General features: G+C 40.7%; 1 protein-coding gene and 2 long non-coding RNA genes across 10 annotated transcripts; 2 read left to right on the top strand and 1 right to left on the bottom strand.

Annotated features, from left to right (window-relative positions):
- The first annotated feature begins 8,875 nt into the window (after nucleotides 1–8,875).
- Nucleotides 8,876–14,927, top strand: LOC121786461. 7 transcript variants are annotated; one of them, XR_006047189.1, is made up of 9 exons: nucleotides 8,876–9,343; nucleotides 9,462–12,366; nucleotides 12,446–12,502; nucleotides 13,270–13,334; nucleotides 13,454–13,520; nucleotides 13,608–13,957; nucleotides 14,042–14,170; nucleotides 14,266–14,553; nucleotides 14,646–14,927. It is a non-coding gene; the product is annotated as an uncharacterized LOC121786461 (long non-coding RNA). The 7 variants fall into 7 exon arrangements; XR_006047193.1 differs by having other exon boundaries at nucleotides 8,876–9,684; nucleotides 10,356–12,366; XR_006047191.1 differs by having other exon boundaries at nucleotides 8,876–9,684; nucleotides 10,293–12,366.
- A 1,300-nt stretch (nucleotides 14,928–16,227) lies between these two features.
- LOC121786463 lies at nucleotides 16,228–18,718 on the top strand. 2 transcript variants are annotated; one of them, XR_006047196.1, is made up of 4 exons: nucleotides 16,228–16,422; nucleotides 16,986–17,127; nucleotides 17,795–17,916; nucleotides 18,325–18,718. It is a non-coding gene; the product is annotated as an uncharacterized LOC121786463 (long non-coding RNA). The 2 variants fall into 2 exon arrangements; XR_006047195.1 differs by having other exon boundaries at nucleotides 16,228–17,127.
- A 148-nt stretch (nucleotides 18,719–18,866) lies between these two features.
- LOC121786458 lies at nucleotides 18,867–20,931 on the bottom strand. Its single transcript, XM_042185104.1, has 3 exons — nucleotides 20,017–20,931; nucleotides 19,327–19,473; nucleotides 18,867–19,242 (listed from the first exon to the last, which is right to left on the bottom strand). Exons 1-3 carry the CDS (start codon nucleotides 20,233–20,235, stop codon nucleotides 19,030–19,032), a joined length of 579 nt encoding a protein of 192 aa, XP_042041038.1. The 5' UTR covers nucleotides 20,236–20,931; the 3' UTR covers nucleotides 18,867–19,029.

Raw genomic sequence — 20,931 nt, 5'->3', positions numbered from 1 at the left:
GCCTCAAAATCTCCCTTTTTATGCTCTCATATTTGTTATTTACGGCTACGAGTAACTGGAACAGCCTCTGTTCTTGTTTCTCTTGGTGGTATATTTCAATGTCTTCAGTATACTTCATCCGATTTGGTTGTCTCCGGTCGATGGAGATCCATAGATCATTCAATGTTGTCCATATGTCTTCCAGAGATTCGTCTTTCTGTTTTAATGTTATTGCCTTCGCGTATAGATCGTACACTTGAATCTTGTCTCCTCCGCTTGAGTAGGTGACCTCCAAACTGGTCCAGATATCCTTGGCCGTTGGGTATTGGGTCAGGCGGCTGACTAGTCGTTGTTCAACATTCTGAATCAACCACGTAAACACGCAGTGGTCCGCTTGCTGCCATCTCTCGAAGGCTTGATCGGTCCTTGCGGGGGGGATTGGGACTCCCGTAAGGTGAGATATCAATCCCCTTCCGCTGACTGCTGCCTTCATGACGACGGCCCATGTGGAGTAGTTTTCACCGTTTAGTTTCTCTCCGATAACTAGCGGTGATGAATCAATTTTGTGAGCTTCAGTTTTTGGGGTTGGTAAGGTATCTGTGGTGATTATATCTCTCTGGTTTTGCACAATACTTGTGCGCATGAATTCGGCAAACATTCGAGCGAATTGCTCTGTTTCCGTTGGTTTTGTTGGTTCATCGTGTTCTGACATGGTTTATGGCTTTGGCAGGGTCTGCCGGATCTTGGTTAAGGGGTTCGGGATTGGTTTCGAGACAGTGATGAGACTACTCTGAGTCTCACCCCCGCTCTGATACCATCTTCAAAAGTATATCGAGCATAGCTTGGGAGAAATGAAGGAGAATAAAGGTTTATTGAATACTTCTTGATGTTTTGTTCTACATACGGGAGCCCCTTTTATAGGTATTACATGAGACATATATATGGAATACATTTAATAGTATCAATCTCCTTTAATGCTATCAATCTATTCCTCTAATTTTGCCTAACTATTTCTAGAGCATCATTGAGATTGATTGACCTCAATCTTCCTTTGTTTAACATCCATAACCACTACTATCAGTGGCTATAATGAGCTACCATAAATAATGGACACATATTATATGGGTGAGCATAGATCACCTTAGCTGCAGATATCGTATCACATTTAATAATAATTTCCTTTGTTAAGTAATGGTTTTCATTGCTTAAATAACTAATACAAATAGAGATTTAAAGATATATTGGTATAGTACTATAATTTGAAAGGTCATCATGAGTAGAATGTAGACTACTTTTTTAGGGTGGCCTAGAAGAGTCCCTTCCCATACTACTTTTTGGTAAAAAAAACTAACTTATTTTCTCTCTAATCCTCCTATTATCATTACTACATGATTAAACTATTTTAATTTTAAAACCATTACTATTTGATTGGAAGCGTGGAAAAACATTTTAATTAGCTACGAAACTCTCTCTAATATTTATGGATTTGTTTGTATGCATTATGGATTAGGGCCTGATGGGGTACGGACTAAACAAGCCCAACAGCACCAACGGCCCATCAGCCCAAAGCCCAAGGAAGAGTATGAGTTCGGCATTACCAAAGAGTTCGGCCTCAGCCTACAGCTCGGTAAAAGCCAACCAATCAAGCTCTGCTCTCAAGTCGGCATCAAGCTCCCAGATCGGCAACCAAAGCAGTTCGGTCTCAGTAAGAGTTCGGCCTCAGCCTACAGCTCGGCAAAAGCCAACCAATCAAGCTCTGCTCTCAGGTCGGCATCAAGCTCTACTCTCAGATCGGCAACCAAAGCAGTTCGGTCTCAGTATTCGACCGAACAAGGAGTTAGTGGACCCATGCAGGATTTCCACAACTTCCAACACACCCACTACCACGTGGTGTCAACTCAGGCCACGATCGTAGGCCGTCACCTACGCTACATCCACGATCTTAGGCCACGATCTCCACGACATCCACTACCTAATAAATGGTGCTGCATGCCACGATCTTGGTCCTTTATATAAATAGAACTTAGATCTGGTAGAAAAGGGTGAAGCTCTCTAGAGATAAAACACCATATAGCAAGTTTGTATTTGTAAGCTGTAGAAAACAGATCAAGCAATACAACTCTGCCCTCTTTTCTTCCCGTGGACGTAGATTTACTTCAGTAAATCGAACCACGTAAATTCTTTGTGTCGTGATCTGTATTTTCCTGCATTCACTAACATCAGAAATTCGCGGACTCATCACTGGCGCCGTCTGTGGGAAACAGAGAACCAAATTTGTGATAAGCGAATTTTTGACCCTTTTTCCACCCCAAAAAAATGCATACCAGATCACACACTACCCGTAATACCGTTCGTGAAAACCATGAGGAAGCTAGTCCAGCCCGCAGGTCCGGAAAACAGCCTCGGGAGACATCTACTTCCAGTTTTCACGATGAAGGAACAAGCCGCTCAAAAGGTCCACACACCGAGTCTTCCCAGCAGCCTGATTTGAATGAAGCTGTCAAGCTGTTCTTGGCTGAGAAGCAGGATGAGTTCTTAGCCTTCCTGCAAAAGGGCCAACAGCCGAAGACGAAAACGGTAGATTCTCCTTCCTCGTCCAGACATGAAAGTCACTACCGCAGTAGTACCGTGTCTTCCAAGAAGAAGAATCCTCAACCCCGACATGTTCCTGTTCCTCCTCGGTACCGGAATCACAGGAGACCTCGATCTCCTCCATACCGAAGAGATGTCGGGTTCGCCATGTACGGAGCATTGAAGACTCCGTTCTCGGACGATATCACCCGAACTCCCCTTCCACAGAACTACCGAACTCCGTCGATGACTTATGACGGGTTGGTGGATCCTCATGACTTCCTGGGACGCTATCAGTATAATATGGCGAACCAGGGTCTCAATGAGGTCCATATGTGCAAGCTGTTCCCCGAGCTGCTCATCGGGAACGCCAGCAGGAGGTTCTTTCAGAAAGCGGAAGCCCGGATTACTTCGGCTCAGCTGCTTTCTATACGTCAAGGTCGCGACGAAAAGATCAGCGACTTCCTGACGAGATTCCATAAGGAATGCCTACAAGTAGATAATCTCAATGATCTACTTGTCATTTCGGCATTCCAAAAATGGAATCCTGCCCGGAGCTCTCTACAGAAAGCTCGTGGAATGCAGTCCGCAAACAGCTCAAGAGATGTGGGACATTGCGGACAAGTTTTCTCGTGCCGATGAGGTAGACCGTCGAAAACGGTCTTTAGACAGCTCATCTAGAGGAGACGAAAAGAAGCCCGATCATAGCGATCAGAGGCATCCTCGCCGAACACCTTCCCCACTAAAGGAGGGATAGCGGTCATCCGAGGTGATCAAAAAAGGGCAAGAGTTTGCAGATTGCGCTTAAAAGTGCCGAGCAATCAGCTCGGCACCATCAAGCATAGCGATCACAGCAACCGGAGTCAGAGGCAGGCGAAATGACCGAAGTCACACCAGAGCCGAACTCGATGGCGTACGGCACTGAAGCCGTAATTCCGGTTGAGATCGGCATACCCAGTCCCCGACCTCCATTTCTCCTCAGAAGTGAATGGTGACGGACTGGGAGCCGAACTAGATCTTGCCGAAGAAAGAAGAGAATTGGCCTGCATAAAAGCAGCCAAGTACAAGGAGCAAGTAGCCCGGTATTATAACCAAAGGGTGAAAAAGCTGCAATTTCAAGTGGGAGATCTCGTCTTGAGAAACAACGAAGTAAGCCGAGCAGAAAAGCTGGGCGAACTCGAACCCACATGGGAAGGTCCATATCGGGTGTCAGAAGTCCTCGGCAAAGGGTCTTACAAATTGACTCACGTGTCAGGAGCACAAGTGCCCCGAACATGGTACGTTTCCAACCTCAAAAAGTTCCATTTGTAAGAGACAGTCCAGTCAGTCTTGAGTTCTGTTCGGTCAATGTGCTTTCTTTGGTTTGCTTGGTCTTTCTTTGTCTCTGTGCGTTTTGTCTGTCTATGTGCGTGTCGTCTCTTACAAATGTTACTGAGGTGTCTTGTTCTTCGAAGGCTGATCCCCTTCTTAGAACATATACGAGCCAACGATTGTGAGTCAAAGCTTCTAAAGAGGATACAAGACCACAATTCAGCTTAAACAAGCACTTCGTCTGAAACGAACTGCAATAAGCCAACGATTGTGAGTCCAAGCTTCTCAGGAAGATACAAGACCACAATTCGGCTTAAGAAATAAGCACTTCGTCTGAAACGAACTGCAATAAGGGAAAGTCCGATCCACGCGATAAACCTCGCCGAATTAGGACGACCAAGTTCGGTCAAAGAAGTTTACCTCATAAGACCGATGACGACCATGTCTAGTCAAAGAGGTTTACTGCATAAGACCACTTCGGTTAACTGGGAAAGTCCGATCCACGCGATAAAACTCGCCGAATTAGGACAAGGGAAAGTTCGATCCCAGCGACAAAAATCGCCAAATTAGAACACAAAGACGAGTCCGGTCAAAGATGTTTATTTCATCAGACCAAAGACGAGTCCGGTCAAAGATGTTTATTTCATCAGACCAAAGACGAGTCCGGTCAAAGATGTTTATTTCATCAGACCAAAGACGAGTCCGGTCAAAGATGTTTATTTCATCAGACAAAAGACGAGTCCGGTCAAAGATGTTTATTTCATCAGACCAAGGACCAAGTCCGGTCAAAGAAGTTTACTTCATAAGACCAAGGACCAAGTCCGGTCAAAGAAGTTTACTTCATAAGACCGAGGACAAGTACGATGAAATTTTTCGCTAAGCTGTAAATACAGAGTGTTAGAAGCGGAAACAAAATTTCATTTTTCAAATCTTGTTCGGCACACAACTCCGCTACCCTACGAGATGGCGTTACGCTATTACAAAGGACTATTCTACTGTCCAGGGTTGCTAAAGTTGAGCCATCTATTCACAAAATCCTCGTGAAGCTGAGTTCGGGCGTTCCAGGCAGCCGCAGAATAAGCAGGTCGACGAGATGCTCTAATCGACCTGCCACCTCTTCTCTGAGCCCGGGAAGCCCTAGCACCTCGGCGGCGAAGAGTCTCTTCACGAAGCATTTGCCGATCTTGCTCACTCATGACCACAGCTCCTCTGCGAACTTCAGTCCGTCCTCGACTTGACGTCTCCGGTTGTCCCTGAGTTCGTTGCTGACTTGGAGTAGGGTTTTGAGCAAGTGAATCAGAGGTTTGAGCTGGAGTACTAGCATCTGTTGGCGGGAAATGCCCGAGGAATCTCTCAATTGAGGGACGCCGGGCAAGAACTATGTCGTACCGAGAAGCCAACGCCGCAATGATTTCACGACTTGTTGGCAAGCCGAGCTCTCCAGCGCATTGTTCCTCCGGAGTACATTATATTCCTCCCACAGTTCGTCAACTCGTTCCTGAACTTCAGAGATGGTCATTCCCCCACGCCTGCAGATAAAATCCTCATACGCAGTCCTCTCAGCGACGGCAGTGTTCAGCTCGGCCTCCAGATCCTTCTTATCGGACTCCAAGTCCTTATTATCGGCCTCCAGCTTCACTAAACGAGCCAGAAGCTCGTCATTCTTCGTCTGATCGGCTATAGCTCTTTTCTCAGCTTCGTCTAAAGCCGAAGAGTACAGCCGTTTCCAGTGAAGTATCTCCATCTCCTTGAGTACAAAGCAGCTATATTAGTTCGGCAGCTGTACCGAGCAGATAGTAAAATACAACAGGAATAAAGGCGAGTACGAAAAGCTATACGAAGACAAGTGTAGAGAATTTTTCATTCACAAGGAAAATTTTTTACACTAGGAGGGCTTCAAGGCCACTGTACAAGGAAGAAACTAGACTAAGAGAAGGGAGACGAAATCATACTCCGCCAGCTTCGTCTCCGGCTCCTTGGTCTGGTTCAGCTTCTTTCTCCTGAGCTACCTCAGCCTCGGCCTCGCATCCTGCCGGCCTCGCCTCCGCCTCCTGATCGGCTTCCTTCTCCGGATGCCCGGCCCGCTCGACTTCGGCCTCCCGCTCCAGCGGCTCGGCCTCACCCTCTCCGTTGTAAGTCGAAGCGGGTGAAACGGGTCCCACGGAGGCAAAGATAGCCTCCAGGTTCTCGTCCCGATCAGCTCGACAACTCCGGACTCGGTCTGCAGAAAGCAGGACCGAGGATGAAGCGAGCTCCTCAAGGAGCGGCAGATTCTGAAGCCGAGCTGCTATCTCTCGGCTGTACAGAGGCAGCACGACGTCGGCCCCCTGCTCGCCCTTATCGGTAATTAGCCTTACCAGACTACCGACAAAGGCCGAGAACTGGCTGCTCAAAAAGAGTTTCTCCGTGTAAACACGGAGAGCCTCCCCCTGGGCAGCCACGGCGGCAGCATCCCTCCGTTTCGTCTGCTCTCGCTGGATGACGAGCTGGTTTTTGGCAAACTGAGCTTCATCCTGGGCCGAAATCCTAGCAGCTCTGGCCTTCTCAAAGTTAGCCTCAGCCTGTTCGGCCCGATGACAAGCAGCCGCCAACTTCCTCTGCATCTCAGCATAGTCATTGGACGCTTTGGAGAGTTCGACGGCGACGAGCTTGGAGAGCATATCGTTCCTCTGAAAATGGATAAAGAAAAAAAGTCAACAAAGGGGCCACAAAAAATACAGGAAAAAAGCAAGGTCAGAAAATCAAGAAGAGAATTCACCTCGGCGAAGTCCGTGGGCCATAAAAACGGCTCACAGATATGTTCCGAAGGAGGCGCCAAGACCACGTCTTTCTCTGGCGCTCTCGGGGGCTTCTGGGCCTTCCCCCTCCCCTTTGCCGAAGTCGACTCCGGCTTCTTCGGATCCGAAGAGGTTTTTTGCCTTTTCGGAGTCCTCTCGGCATCAGACGCCGAGCTGGTGGTTTTCGGCCTCTCCGGCTCCTTGGACTCCGAAGATTTTCGGGTAGCCTTGTTCAGCATGTACACTGCCAAAAAGCAAGAAAGCAAGGTTAGTCTTCTTCGTTAAAGCAGTAGAACATAAAGGTAAAGAGAAATCCTCACCCTCGGCCTCTTCGTCCGAAGACGAGATGTCGAACACGACGTCGCCCTTGACGAGCTCAGACTCCGTGTATTGTTTCCTAACTATGGGAATCTTGTTGAGCTCGCCATCGAGCTCGGCCAATGGTTCTAACCGAGGATGAGGAATCACGGACTTCGGCCCTCTCCAGGGGAAGCCCGGAGCCGCTGTCCTATTATAAAAAAAGAAGCGGTTTTGCCATTTCGGCCACTTGGTTTTGCAGAATGCCCTAAAAGGCTGTAAGGGGATCAAGTAAAACCAAGATCCCTTCCTTTTAAATTGGAAAAAATTAAGGATTGCCCGCAGAGACAGATCCTTATCTAGCCTACGGAGTTCGGCAGCAAAAGCCGACAAGTGCCTCCAAGAATTCGGAGTCACCTGACCTAAAGGGAGTTGAAAAAAATCAAGAAGCTCTACAAAAGGTGGGGGAAGAGGGAAACGAAGCCCGCATTCTAAGCAGGCTTCGTAAACGGTGGCATAACCCTCCGGCGGGTCGTTAGCCCTATGATCATCGTCGGGAACCACCGCCTTCCCCCCGGGAAGAAGATATTTTTCGTGTAGAGATATCACGGTGTCCTTACTCAAGACGCTGTGAAAGTATTCTACAGTCTTCTCTCCGGACTCTTTCCGGCTAGAAGACCCCTTGCCCCCTTTCCTACCGCTACCTAACTCGGAAGAAGAAGAAGAAGAAGACATGGTTCTTACTCTTTGCAAAATCTGAAGAAGTTCTGAAGAAATTCTTGAAAGCGGAAGGAAATTTTTACGCAAAGGAGATAGAGTGCAGAAGAAGCAGTCGCAAAAGTGCTTCAATGATGAAGAAAGGAGGTATTTATCAGATTCGGCGAAGATTTCAAAATCGTCGCACCGTTTCGAATCCCACCTTTTCGGGATTCAACGGCCGGATTTTACTGTCGCATTTAATGCAGTCACGTGCAAGGCACGTCCCCTGACGTCAGCCTCCCCCGTACCTTTATCCAGAATGCCGAAGTGACTCGCTTCGCCGAAGTGATTCACTTCGTCTTTCGGGGGGGGTAGTGATGGGGTACGGACTAAACAAGCCCAACAGCACCAACGGCCCATCAGCCCAAAGCCCAAGGAAGAGTATGAGTTCGGCATTACCAAAGAGTTCGGCCTCAGCCTACAGCTCGGTAAAAGCCAACCAATCAAGCTCTGCTCTCAAGTCGGCATCAAGCTCCCAGATCGGCAACCAAAGCAGTTCGGTCTCAGTAAGAGTTCGGCCTCAGCCTACAGCTCGGCAAAAGCCAACCAATCAAGCTCTGCTCTCAGGTCGGCATCAAGCTCTACTCTCAGATCGGCAACCAAAGCAGTTCGGTCTTAGTATTCGACCGAACAAGGAGTTAGTGGACCCATGCAGGATTTCCACAACTTCCAACACACCCACTACCACGTGGTGTCAACTCAGGCCACGATCGTAGGCCGTCACCTACGCTACATCCACGATCTTAGGCCACGATCTCCACGACATCCACTACCTAATAAATGGTGCTGCATGCCACGATCTTGGTCCTTTATATAAATAGAACTTAGATCTGGTAGAAAAGGGTGAAGCTCTCTAGAGATAAAACACCATATAGCAAGTTTGTATTTGTAAGCTGTAGAAAACAGATCAAGCAATACAACTCTGCCCTCTTTTCTTCCCGTGGACGTAGATTTACTTCAGTAAATCGAACCACGTAAATTCTTTGTGTCGTGATCTGTATTTTCCTGCATTCACTAACATCAGAAATTCGCGGACTCATCAGGGCCCATATTATTAAACCTAATTTTTTTGCGTGTAATAAATATTTGTTTGTGTACAGTAAATTCTGTTACAGTGGTTGACTATATCAATGCGCGAGATAACAAAGCCGCTTTCGCTTTCTTCACGAGAAGAGAGAATACAAAAATTAAAAAAAAAAGCCAAAAATTCATTCATTCATTCATTGCTTTCTCTCCTAACCTCGCCCCTCTCTCTTCCTCTCTTTCGCTCACTTCCTAGATTCAGAGTATTTGGTTGCTTGCTCGAATCCAATTATGCAAAAACAGAGGCTTCGATCCATATGAATTGAGTTAATTCATGGATTGGATTGAATTGGTTTGTTTCTGTGCTTATTCATCTTCAGTCATCCATATGAATTGGATCGGAATAGATCCGGTTCGAGTAATTGGCGATATGGAACGGCGGCCGAGCACCGGGTTCGGGTGCAGAAGCGAGGAGAGCTACGATGCCCTCATTTGTGATGAAGGATTGAAATCGGACTTTTTCGAGTAATTGGTGATATGGATGGATCCGTATCGCCAATTACTCAAGAAAGTTCGATCTCAGGCCGTGTTCGGGTGTAGAAGCGAGGAGAGCTCCTTTGCCGTGGGTGGGTGATATTCCGTGTTTTGAATTGGATTGAAATCGATATGTTTCGAGTAATTGGTGGTATTCACGAATTACTCGAAATATATCGAAGCCTAATATTGGTTATTGACCTTGCATAGTGTGCATTGAACCTCGAATTCTCTGCGATTTCCAATTTGAGTCAAAAATTGAAAAGGAGCAGTAGTGTAACAGCTGATAATCACTCCTCTCCATCGCCAAATCTGTTCTTCGATATCTGAGTTCAGCTACTGAGCTCTCCGTCGTCGTTTTCAAGCCTGATCGGCGGCGCCACGACGGAGCCTTGACTCCTCTAGTCCGATCTCCGGCGGCGAAGAATCAAAGGTTAGTCACCCAACACGAATTCTTCACTCGGTTACGGTGTTAGGAGTAGCTTTTTGTGTTAAGGGTCATCCTTATTGTACGTGAATTAGTGTAAAGATCCAATTTTTTTGTTATTTGGAAATTTAGAATTGTTACTTAGGTCCTAATTCTGTGTTCATGTTTGTCAATCGAAAAATCTTGCTTTGTTATTTGGAAATTTAAAATTGTTACGTAGGTCCTAATTCTATGTTCATGGTTGTCAATGGAAAAATCTTGTTGAAGGCATTCTATGATTATCAAATGTTTGATCTATCTTCTCTACCTCTCTCTTTGTTGTAGCAAGTCCTAGTAACACCAATAGTTTGTCTTTGTAGTGAAAAAGATTTAAAAAATTCAAATTCAAAAAATTTGGCCTAAAAAAGTTGCATCCTTTACATACATCCTACTTGGTTCTGTTACAGAGCGTTACATAGCGTGTTAGGTGTAAGTGATTTAGTTTAAAGATCTTCGATTTGGAAATTTAAAATTGTTACTACTTATTTTGTCCTAATTGTGTGTTCATGGTTGAGACTCTTGTAAATCGGAAAATCTGGTTTTGCTTTGTTACCATTGAAGTTAGGGTGGTTTAGGTGTAGAAGCGAGGAAAGGTACAATGCCTCATTTGCCATGGTGATATACTATTATGTGTTCAGTTGGATTGCACTGAAATCGATCTGGATTTGCGGCCGAGAGCCGAGTTCCGCTTTAGAAGTGAGGAGAGCTAGCATGGGTAATGTTCAATTGGACAGAAATCCAACTATTTCGAGTAGTAATTGGATTCACAGAAGTATGCCGAAGCTCTTAATGAGGTGATGTTCGAGATCTTTGTGTTTCCCGATTTGTGATTTATTGCATCGCCTATTTGATTTGCTTGGATGAATAGGGAGTTTATGTTGCTAATCAAGATACTATAAATATTTTATTGGAATGAACTTATATTTTGATTTATACATGAAATTGAAATTGAATTGGAATTAGTATTATATTGAAATTGAATTGGAATTAGTATTCTACTGAATTGAACCATTTATTAGGTAAAATGACATAATTGATATGTAGTGTGTTTGTGTATATAGTGTGTGAAAGTATCCAATTATAACTATTTGGAACTTAAATTAGTGCCGAAAAGAGTTACTTATATGCCTTAGCATATACTCTAGTTTTGCGTGGTAGCTAATAAGATACACAATATCGAAGGCATATACTTTAGTTTACTATATATACCTTAGCATATACGTTTACATTATAGTATGCCTTAGCATATGATGTAAATAAATTAGCATTACTATACAATCCTAGCCCGAATGTACATTAGTATGTACACGTTTATTATACAATCCTTAGCATATAATGTACATTTAGCGTTGTTATACTAATGTACATGTCCCAAATATGTTACTCTATCGTCAAATAGTTTACATTTGACTTAGCATATACTCTTGTTTTGTGTGTTAGCTAATAAGATAATAGTAATATAATTTAGCATATGCTCACCTTACCCAAAAGTAACATATTTGGAATTTAAATTGTGGAATTCCGAGAAATTGGAATTGAAATTGAAGGCTTCAATTCCAATTCCACATACTCAATTCCATGATACTGAATGAGAATCTTAGTGTAATTAACTTAATATTTTAAGTGTAATAAGGGAAAACTTAATTAATATTAATATTAATTGAATAGCCTAAATGGTTCTTTAAATCGTGGATTGGGGAGTACATTATTACTATTACTCCTTCCGTATGACTAATTTAGGTCTACTTTTGTTACACGGACTCCACATTCCACTAATTTTAGGGTTTTGCACAAGTTTTAATGTAAAATTGATAAAGTAAGAGAGATGTAGAAAGAAAAAACAATTTGAGTATTTTTAGTAGAGAATGAGACCGACCTCATGAGAGAGAAAAAATTACCAGAAATGGAAGAGGACTATTTTTGTGGGACATCCACAAATGTAAAAAGAAGACTATTGTTATAGGACGGAGGGAGTAGTATTATATAAAACTAATACTTTAAATGAGACCCATGGTCCACTCACATTTTCCATCTACTTTTTTTTTCATGAAGTCGTACAATTTTTTAAAACTCGTGACGAGTCAAATTGATTCTTTAAATCGTGGACGGAGAGAGTAGCACAAATATAGAAATTTGAATGAGTTTGGAAATAAAATCCCTAAAATCTATAAACTCGATACAATATGAGATTTGATCACAGCTCAAGCTCCAGATAAAAGCTCAAAATCAACTCCAAAGAATACACACCATGGAAACACGGCGAAGTTGAAGCTCCCACATAGAAGAGATCGTACCTAACATGGGCACCTCTGATTGACTAGCTGGAAGAGGCTCTCCATTAGCAACACGTATTTGCCACTCCAAGAGATCTTGACTAACAATCATCTCGGTAACTGGATGCTCAACCTGCAGGAAGGTGACATTTTCTGCATTAAGAGATAATTTAGGCATTGAATACAGAGAAGAGATGGCATGGAGTGATCTACTATGCTCTAAACCCTAAACCCTGAACCCTCCAACCTTCTTCTCACACTTTAAACCTCTCTCACACTAATGTGAGTTTAGGCGCTCCTGGAGATCTGTCAAACCCCTCTTCCTCCTCCACCCTCCTTCCCGGTGCTGCCTCCACCCTCCACCCCCTCAAAATTGGTAAAGTCCAGCTCAAAAATTGGTGCTTCTTTCTTATGGTTTATCTCTAATTCAGCTCTCTCTTTGATATTTTCTCCAGCGATTCCATAGATTGAGTGAGAGCAGCATCCGGAATCGACAATCATGGCCGATCGAGGTTAGTTCATTTTTTGATCTTGTATTCTAAGTTTTTTTTTATCTGCCAACCATGTGTTTGATAAAATGACTAAGTGAGACTGCAATTTTGTTTTAAGTGATTGTATCCTTGGCCGATCGAGGTTTCATATTTGTTTTATCGGCTGTTTGTGTTCATCTCTAGTCCCATTGTCTTGTGAGCAAGGAGCAATAGTTTTCTTTCATCACCTGGGCAGTCGTGTAACACAAATATCTCGATTTCACTAGCTATGGCACTATCAAACCAGCCGTCTCATTTACAAGCAATTGGCATGAATCTTCCAAGATTTATGATTCAGCCTTTAAAGCTTCAAGCTGATGGTGTACATCAGACAGGGAGAGTTCTAGAACTGTGTTGTCTTTTTTATAGATTCTTGTTTGCTTCCTGCAATTTTGTCTTGAGAGTCTCCTTCTCATCGAGAAGACTAGATCTCTCTTGCCGCCAATCGCTTCATCATGCTGAGCTATGAGCATCATCTTCACCATGCTACTAGTGTCTCAAACACAATGTGTCTCGGATCCAAGCACTTGTTAGATTTTCAGACATTAAAAAAATAGATTCCTACATGCTACTAGTATTGATAAAAGCATTAATATGATTAAAACTAATGTTATTTCTCCTTTGACATTCACACCAGCAATATCCAATTTTATGTGTTTATTTTTTATACATTTAGCAAGTACATAATTAGATAGTCTTTGCTTATATCATAATTCACTAACTTTTCTTTGTGTTTTGTCTATCTGTAGTACCTCCACTCCGTCGTGATGTAAAATTTGATCCTAATTTGAGCAATAATCCAAAATTTAGAAAGGTATACATTCTAGTTAGTAATACTAATACTTGTACCTGATGCTAACTTTTTCTTTTTTCTCTATGTTTAGTTTTTTGTTTGTATGCAACATTATTATTAATTAATTTTATTTATTATAGGCAACCACTTGTTTGCTGGTGACAAATCCCGACTGCATTCCCCTTGTCCGAAATCAAGAAAGGACATGTAAAATCTAAAATTAGATTATTTATTTTGAATATGAGTTGTCTTAATATTTATAAAATATTTGTTTTTTCCCTTGTTTGTTATCAGACATGTGTTGGGGATTCGGCGCCACAACGGTGATGTTTGGAGATGAGGTTGCGAACAGGGACAAGAAATCTTCTCATATGGGCTCAGTCCAGGAGCTCATGGATTATACTTTCCGTTTCATTCGGCCTCAGAATGCTTGTCCTTCGTTTGCTGGAGATTCGAGGTCATTTGATATCCCACTCAAAGGGTTTCCGGGTAGTTTGCCCCTGGCATTTGAGTATGTCAAGAGGTTTGGCTTAACCCCAGAAGCAATTTATCCGTTTGCTGGACGCTCGTCAGTTGATAAATATACACCTCCTGCTGATGGTTGGGATGGTGTCGTGAAGATAGAAAATCGTAAAATCAAAGAGGTAAGTAAACTCACATTATATGCATTTTTTGGGAAAAAAACTCTTTATATTGATATTTTTTTTAATCGTCGGCTTTTGTTATAGGAGGAAAAAATTAGGATTAAAAACTATAGAAGGCTAAATACCCATTAAGATGTTGAACGGATGCTGTATAATCAACCAGTAGCAGGTGGTATTGCGATCACAGCGGAATTTAGGAAATGTCATAATTGGGTATGAATCACTTTTTCTTTTCTACATTTATCTTCAATTTATTAATTGATAAAGTTTTTAAAACATTATTAACTTGTAAATTTATCAATTGTTAGAAAATTTTGAAAGATATACCTATGTTGCCGACACGTCCCGTTGTACAACCACTGTTGGATTTGAAGACCAAACCTAAGTTGAACGTGTCACATCATATCATAACACTTATTGGTTTTGGCCAGAAGGGCAAAGACAAGTATTACATTTTTCAAAATTCATACGGCCTCAATTGGGGCTACACGGCAGGATCTTGAGGGACTTGGTTTCAGATTTTTACGTTCCTATGAGTACAAGTAGTCCAACTGACACTTCCGGTTCAACTTCAAGGAAGAAAAGAAAAAGAAAAGGTAACTGTTTGGTTAAAGTAAACTTTGCTATTTCTATGTTTATGTTTGCTTTTTTATAATGATCTAACTTGTTTTTTTATTTATGACATCAGTTGCAGATTAGCATCCCATCTACCTTATGTTTTTGACTCCGAGGAGCGGTGAGGTTGACGCCAATATCCTCAATATCCTCAATCTCTCCTCTTTTCCGTTTACCACAGCCACCGGAATCTGTTCATCCTATTGGGAAATTTGGGTTTTCTTTGATTTCAGAAAAACTCTTAGCTTTGTAATGATATTGTTTTTTTCCTTTTATTACTAACTCTTGAATAGTTGGATTGGGCCGAGAGCATGAGGATTTTTTGTATGATAAAAATGATATGGGCAATTCGTAATCCTTTGTGTGAATTCAATTTGAAATCCTTTATCCTCTGTTGCCAAAAATGATATGAGGAATTGAATTTAAAGAAGCATGCGGTGTATTGAGTGTGTTGTGTGTTTGTGTGTGCGAAGGTGCCTAATTCTATTAACCAAAAGAAATGAAGATGAGGTGAACCAATTGTTAATGGATTGGGCCGATAGTGTGCACTACTATTGCTTTCAAGAAATAAAAACATGACTGATTTCCATTTAACTCATTGAACTAATTTAGTAGTATATTCTTAATTGTTAGAAATAACTTACAACACAATATACATTTAATCAATTATGTTTTTCATATAAAATGAAAACATGGAGTACTGTCTTTTTTGTTTTGTCATCCTTGCGAATTACGATCACGCCATTTTATTGAGAAAATTTCAATATGTTTTATGAGTTTTGATTGATACCAGAGTGTTCACTTTCCCATATATGGCATGAGGGGATTGAATACGTCTTATGAGTTTTGATTGATAAAAAACTTTTAGGGAGTTTCAATACGTTCGACAAAAATTCCAGACCGAGGAAATTATATTAACCATGCGTCATAATTGGTGAGCTGGTAGAGGTGGCAATCAAGACATAGCTACACTTATATAACTATGTCTTAGACACATATACAACTAACATCAATCCATTTATGTAAGAGTTCTTTTATAACCTAACATCTCTACGAGACAAATCTAAGATTACAAACATTGGAAAAAGTCGGCAAAAGCACTATGTTGACAACTTGTACAAATCACAACTCAAAGCCATTGATGCTCCTCCAACTACACTATTTCATATCAAGACATAAATCGAGGGAACTCTTTGTCCTGCAAAGGTTATATATAACGCTACGAAACAAAACGACTAAAGCTCTCCAAATCTCAAACTAGAGTTTGGATCAGGCTGGAAAAATTACACTATTTAATAAGTTGGTGATTTTATAATCCAGTTTTAAAATTTATGTTAAATACCAGAATTTATAAAAGGAATATGATTTTTATAATCAATATTCCTATATATTACTACCTCCGTTTCACAATAAGAGTCACTAATTACCATTTTTGTCCGTCCCATAATAAAAGTCATTCTTTCATTTTACTACTTTTAATAATAGACACCATATTCCACTAATCCACAAGCCACTAACTTTATCTTACTCATATTTTATTATTTTGTACTATATTTTTTAAAATATGTGCTCACAATAAGATAGTATTGTGGGATGCAGGTAATACTCCAATTAATATATACTGAAATTAATAAATGAAAAGCAGCTTGTAAATTCATAAAATCTTCAATCGCACTTTACAATAGTGAAACGACGAGTCTTTAGATTCTTCCTCCGCAGAAGAAACATGGGATTTTCGTCGAATTCGAATCGAGAAGCTCTTAATCGCAAACAAAGGCGAAATTGCGCGACGCCGATGAGCGGAGCTTGCACGTCAAATTGGGTCAGCTACTTCCAGAACTGGCGATCAGGTTGTAAGTTGTGCTGATTGGCTGATTCTTTGTTTCAATTTTGATATGGAAAGTCAGCTTTGATAAAGTAACTTGTTAATTACCAATTGATGCTAAGGAAGTGTGGATGATGCTCATTGAAGTTACATGTTCTAAACTTGAGTGAAATTTAGAGATGTTGAGTAAAATTGGAGTATCAATTTCTGTGAAAAATCAGCTTGGATTAAGTAACTTGTTAATCACCAATCGATGCTAGGGAAGTGTGGATGATGCTCATTGAGGTTAAATGATCTAAAACATGAGTGAAATTTAGAAATGGTGACTAAATCTGGATGTATCAATTTATGTGGAAAGTCGGCTAGGATAAAGTAACTTAAGTGTTGATGATGCTCACTGAGGTTAAAGTTAGTGAAATTTAAAAATAATGAGTAAAAGGTGATAGTATCTAAATTTTCATGGATAGTCAATTAGTGTTCACTTTGACGAAATTAGGGATACAAAGGTGTTGTATATTGCATAACATATTTTGATGTTGTTTGGCGTTTTTGAGAAACATTTTGAGTGGGGTGTCTTGTTTGTTATAGGCTATCCACCCTGGTTATGGTTTCTTATAAGAAAGCTCTGAGTTTGCTCGACTTGTTCAAGACGAGGAATTACATTTGTTGGACCTCCGGCATCTGCAATTCGTGACATTGGTGATAAAAAAGAGCCATTTAGTTACAATATGTGAGCAATCTTTGCCAATCCATTTCATTGTGTGGTTATACACGTTGTATTCCCCTATCTAAAATAAAATGTGTGTTTTAAGAAATGTAATGGTTACTTTATTCTCAAACTTTAAAACTAAGTGAATATCAGATCAACATATATCTCCCTAAACTTTAGAACTAAATGCCTTGTATTTATAGACCTATAAGGTCTCTTCTACGTGGGAGCTTTAAATTCACCGTGTTTACATTGCCTGTGTGCTTTGGAGTTAAATTTGAGTTTTTTATCTAGAGCTTGAGTTTTGATCGGATGTCAGATCATCTAAATTTTTATTGATTACTGGATAAGTATGTGTAATTGTTGATCGTCGCCAATCTTATCATTCCTGTTTATGTCATTGCATGCTTGGATATAGACAATTGTCATAGTCAGGGACTCAGGATGTTCTGATTGTTTCATAGTCAGGATGCTCATTGAGGCTAAATGTTCTAACATGAGTGAAATTTATGTGGAAAGTCGGCTGGTATAAAGTAACTTAAGTGTGGATGATGCTCATTGAGGTTAAATCTTCTAAAACATGAGTGAAATTTTAAAATAATGAGTAAACGTTGATAGTATTGAAGTTTTCATGGATAGTTTAATTAGTGTTCATTTTGATGGGGTGTCCGTGTCTTGTTTGTTATAGGCTATCCACTCTGGATATGGTTTCTTATCAGAAAGCTCTGAGTTTGCTCGACTTGTTCAAGGCGAGGGAAATACATTTGGTAGACTTCCTGCATCTGCAATTCATGACATGTGTGATAAAAGGTAAAACAACAGGGTATTCTTTTTTATTGCATACTTCTCCATCTTTTTCTTTATTATTACTATCCTTCCCCCTTTCTCCCTCATCTCCTTTTCCTCGTCATTCCTTTTCTTATGCCATTTGGTTCGCTTCCATAGTCAAAATTCAGTTAATGCCAAGGAATTATGTGTAAATAGCTGACTTATTTATTATGCTCTATTGACATAAATTTGACTCTTGAAGAAAAATACAGTTGGGGTAGGATAAACATGTCCTAATCGTTATCATGATTGAATGGTATTTTGAACATCTAAGATATGGTTAAAAGGGCACAGTAGATATTGCAAGTGATAAATTAAGCGCAAAAGGTTCCTAATTTTTATGTGTTGTGTATGTATTGGTTAGCTTACTGTTTCTGTCATTGTTTACAGTGATTCACCTTAATACATTTCTGAGTACTTCTTGTGCTTGGGTGTCATGGCTACGAACAATATATTGATCTGATGAAGTTAAAAGCCGACAAGATTGTATATCCTATATTGATAAAGCCAACTCATGGAGGTGGAGGAACGATGATGCTACTTTCTTATTATGATCTCATTTATACTATTATTGTTGGTGTAAATGTCATAGAAGAAATGCTAATTCTGTTTTAAAATTTTAATCGTATGAATGCTTTTTTCAAGACTAGTAGTGTTTAAAAATTGTTTTATTTTTCTAAGTATTTGTATTCTAGCACGTGCATGGAACTGAGACACATTGTGTTTGGGCATGTTCTAGTGTATTAAATTTAAGAACAGTTAGCAATTATAGTTAGCAATAAAATGTGTGTTTTAAGAAATGTTAGATGTAATTCTCAAACTTTAAAACTGAGTATCAGATCAACATAGCTCTCCCTAAACTTTAGAACTTAATGCCTTGTATTTATATACCTAAAAGGTCTCTAATTTGGGCATCGCAAGCAACATAGTAATAAATAAAAAAAACACAGTAGAATAAATAGGAGGATTGTTCATAAATATAAAAACATACTAGTAGCCAAACTGCATCCGAACCTAAGACTTGTTCTAACAACAATTCGACAACATCTCTAATATTAGTGGTTAACAAAATAGATAGTAGCAAAGATATAGGTATTATGCGTCGGTCGGGTCTGGTTTGACAACCCACCACTGTTCGAGTTCCCAAGGTTCACATACGGGGTGAAGGACAACTGCTCGGATAGTAGCAGCTTGTGCTTGTGCTTCTTCAACCTCTTCCACAGCAAGAGTCAAAAATAGCAAAGAGAATGGGTCCCAAGTGACGACAACATTGGTAACTTCCACAAGCTTGAAACTAGTTTTGTTTTTCTGCAAAAACATCGTTTTTCAATCATGCATAAACTACTACTATAACAGACAAATTTGATCATCAACAAACAGTCATATACATACCATGTCAAGATTGATTTCGGCAATTTTTGCTGCTTTATTGACATATTTAAGATCACTGCGGGTGGCATGAGAGAGCCACATTGGGGTGAAATATAAGGCGAACTCGTGCTTCAGCCATGAAGGAAGAATCGTATCCACATCAAAACCCTACATCATAACATGTCATTATCCATCAATCAATCAATATTACTCAAAACATGAACCTATTATCATATCACTATCAATCAAAATCAATTTTACTCAAAACTCCAATCAAACTTGAATCAATTACTCAAAACTCCAATTAAGCCATCATAACCCCAGGAAATTCTCAACCGTCAATCAATCCTCTCCAAGACCAAATTTTTATTCCCTTTTTGATCAATTATCAAACTATCATTATCAATCAATAATTCAAAACTGCAATTGAACATGGAATCAGTTATCATATCAATCAATTACTCAAAACACGAATCAATTATTATATCATTTTCAATCAATTATCATACTAATACCACCAGGAAATCTCAACAATCAATCCTCTCCAAGATCAAAGCTTTATTCCTTTATTTCGACCAATCAAATAGTGGGGAAGACATGGCAGTGAGTCAAAACATGAATCAATTAAACTTGAATCAGTTATCATATCAATCAATTACTCAAAACATGAATCAATTTGGCTTGGAATGAATTCAAATTAGGTTTACTTACAGAGCTAAGGCGGACTTGGGAGATGTATTTTATAACAGCCTCGTGGTCGTAAGGACTAATTTTGATGTCCTCGAGCAGACACTCATCATACCATGGCTGATCATAACCTGGGATATAATCATCCAATTTGAAACCTTCCTTTTCAAATACCATCTCTTCGTTGTAGGGATCAAGTATTCCATATCTATCTTCGAATTTCTCTACTTTCCGCGTTTTCATTTCCTTTTCCTATTCCTCGGACTGATCGATTTCCTCACACTCATACCCAGACACACTCATATTCAGAAGACTCAGAATCAAACTCATCTTGTTCCGATATATACTTAACCCCTCCTATTTCTAGTTTACCACTCGCATCCTCATACTCAGACTCAGACTCATATTCAGCAGACTCAGACTCAGACTCAGACTCAGAATCAGACTCATTCCCTCCTATTTCTAGTTTAGAACTCGCATCAGAATCTATTTCCGCAATCTCGCAGCCACCGGAATCGATTTCAGGAACATCCTCAGTCTCTCCTCTTTCTCGTTTACCAATCGCACTAGAATCGATTCCCGAAATCTCACCGCCAGCAGAATGGATTCCCACAACCTCGCCGCTGGGAAGGATTAAATTAATATCGCTGAGTCCCGCAATGTTCGATTCCGATTCCAACATAAACATTGTTGACCTGGAAGCCATGGAGGAATCACCACCGGAATCGATTTTCGCAATCTCGCCGCCACCGGAATCGATTTCCGGTGTATCTTCAATCTTTCCTCTTTTCCGTTTACCTAAGATGCTTTTCCGTTTACCACAGACACCGGAATCGGGGTCGGATAAAGGAGCTGTTCCTCCGATTGGGGAATCAGGGTTTTCCATGTTTTGGGAATTTCTCGTATTTTGGTTTTGTGTTTGTGTGTGTGCTCTTTTTT

Source organism: Salvia splendens, chromosome 22 (assembly GCF_004379255.2).
Source record: "Salvia splendens isolate huo1 chromosome 22, SspV2, whole genome shotgun sequence".
NCBI classification, from domain to species: Eukaryota; Viridiplantae; Streptophyta; class Magnoliopsida; order Lamiales; family Lamiaceae; genus Salvia; species Salvia splendens.
Note: the sequence above shows the minus strand (reverse complement) of the source record. Positions and strands in the feature narration are given on the sequence as shown.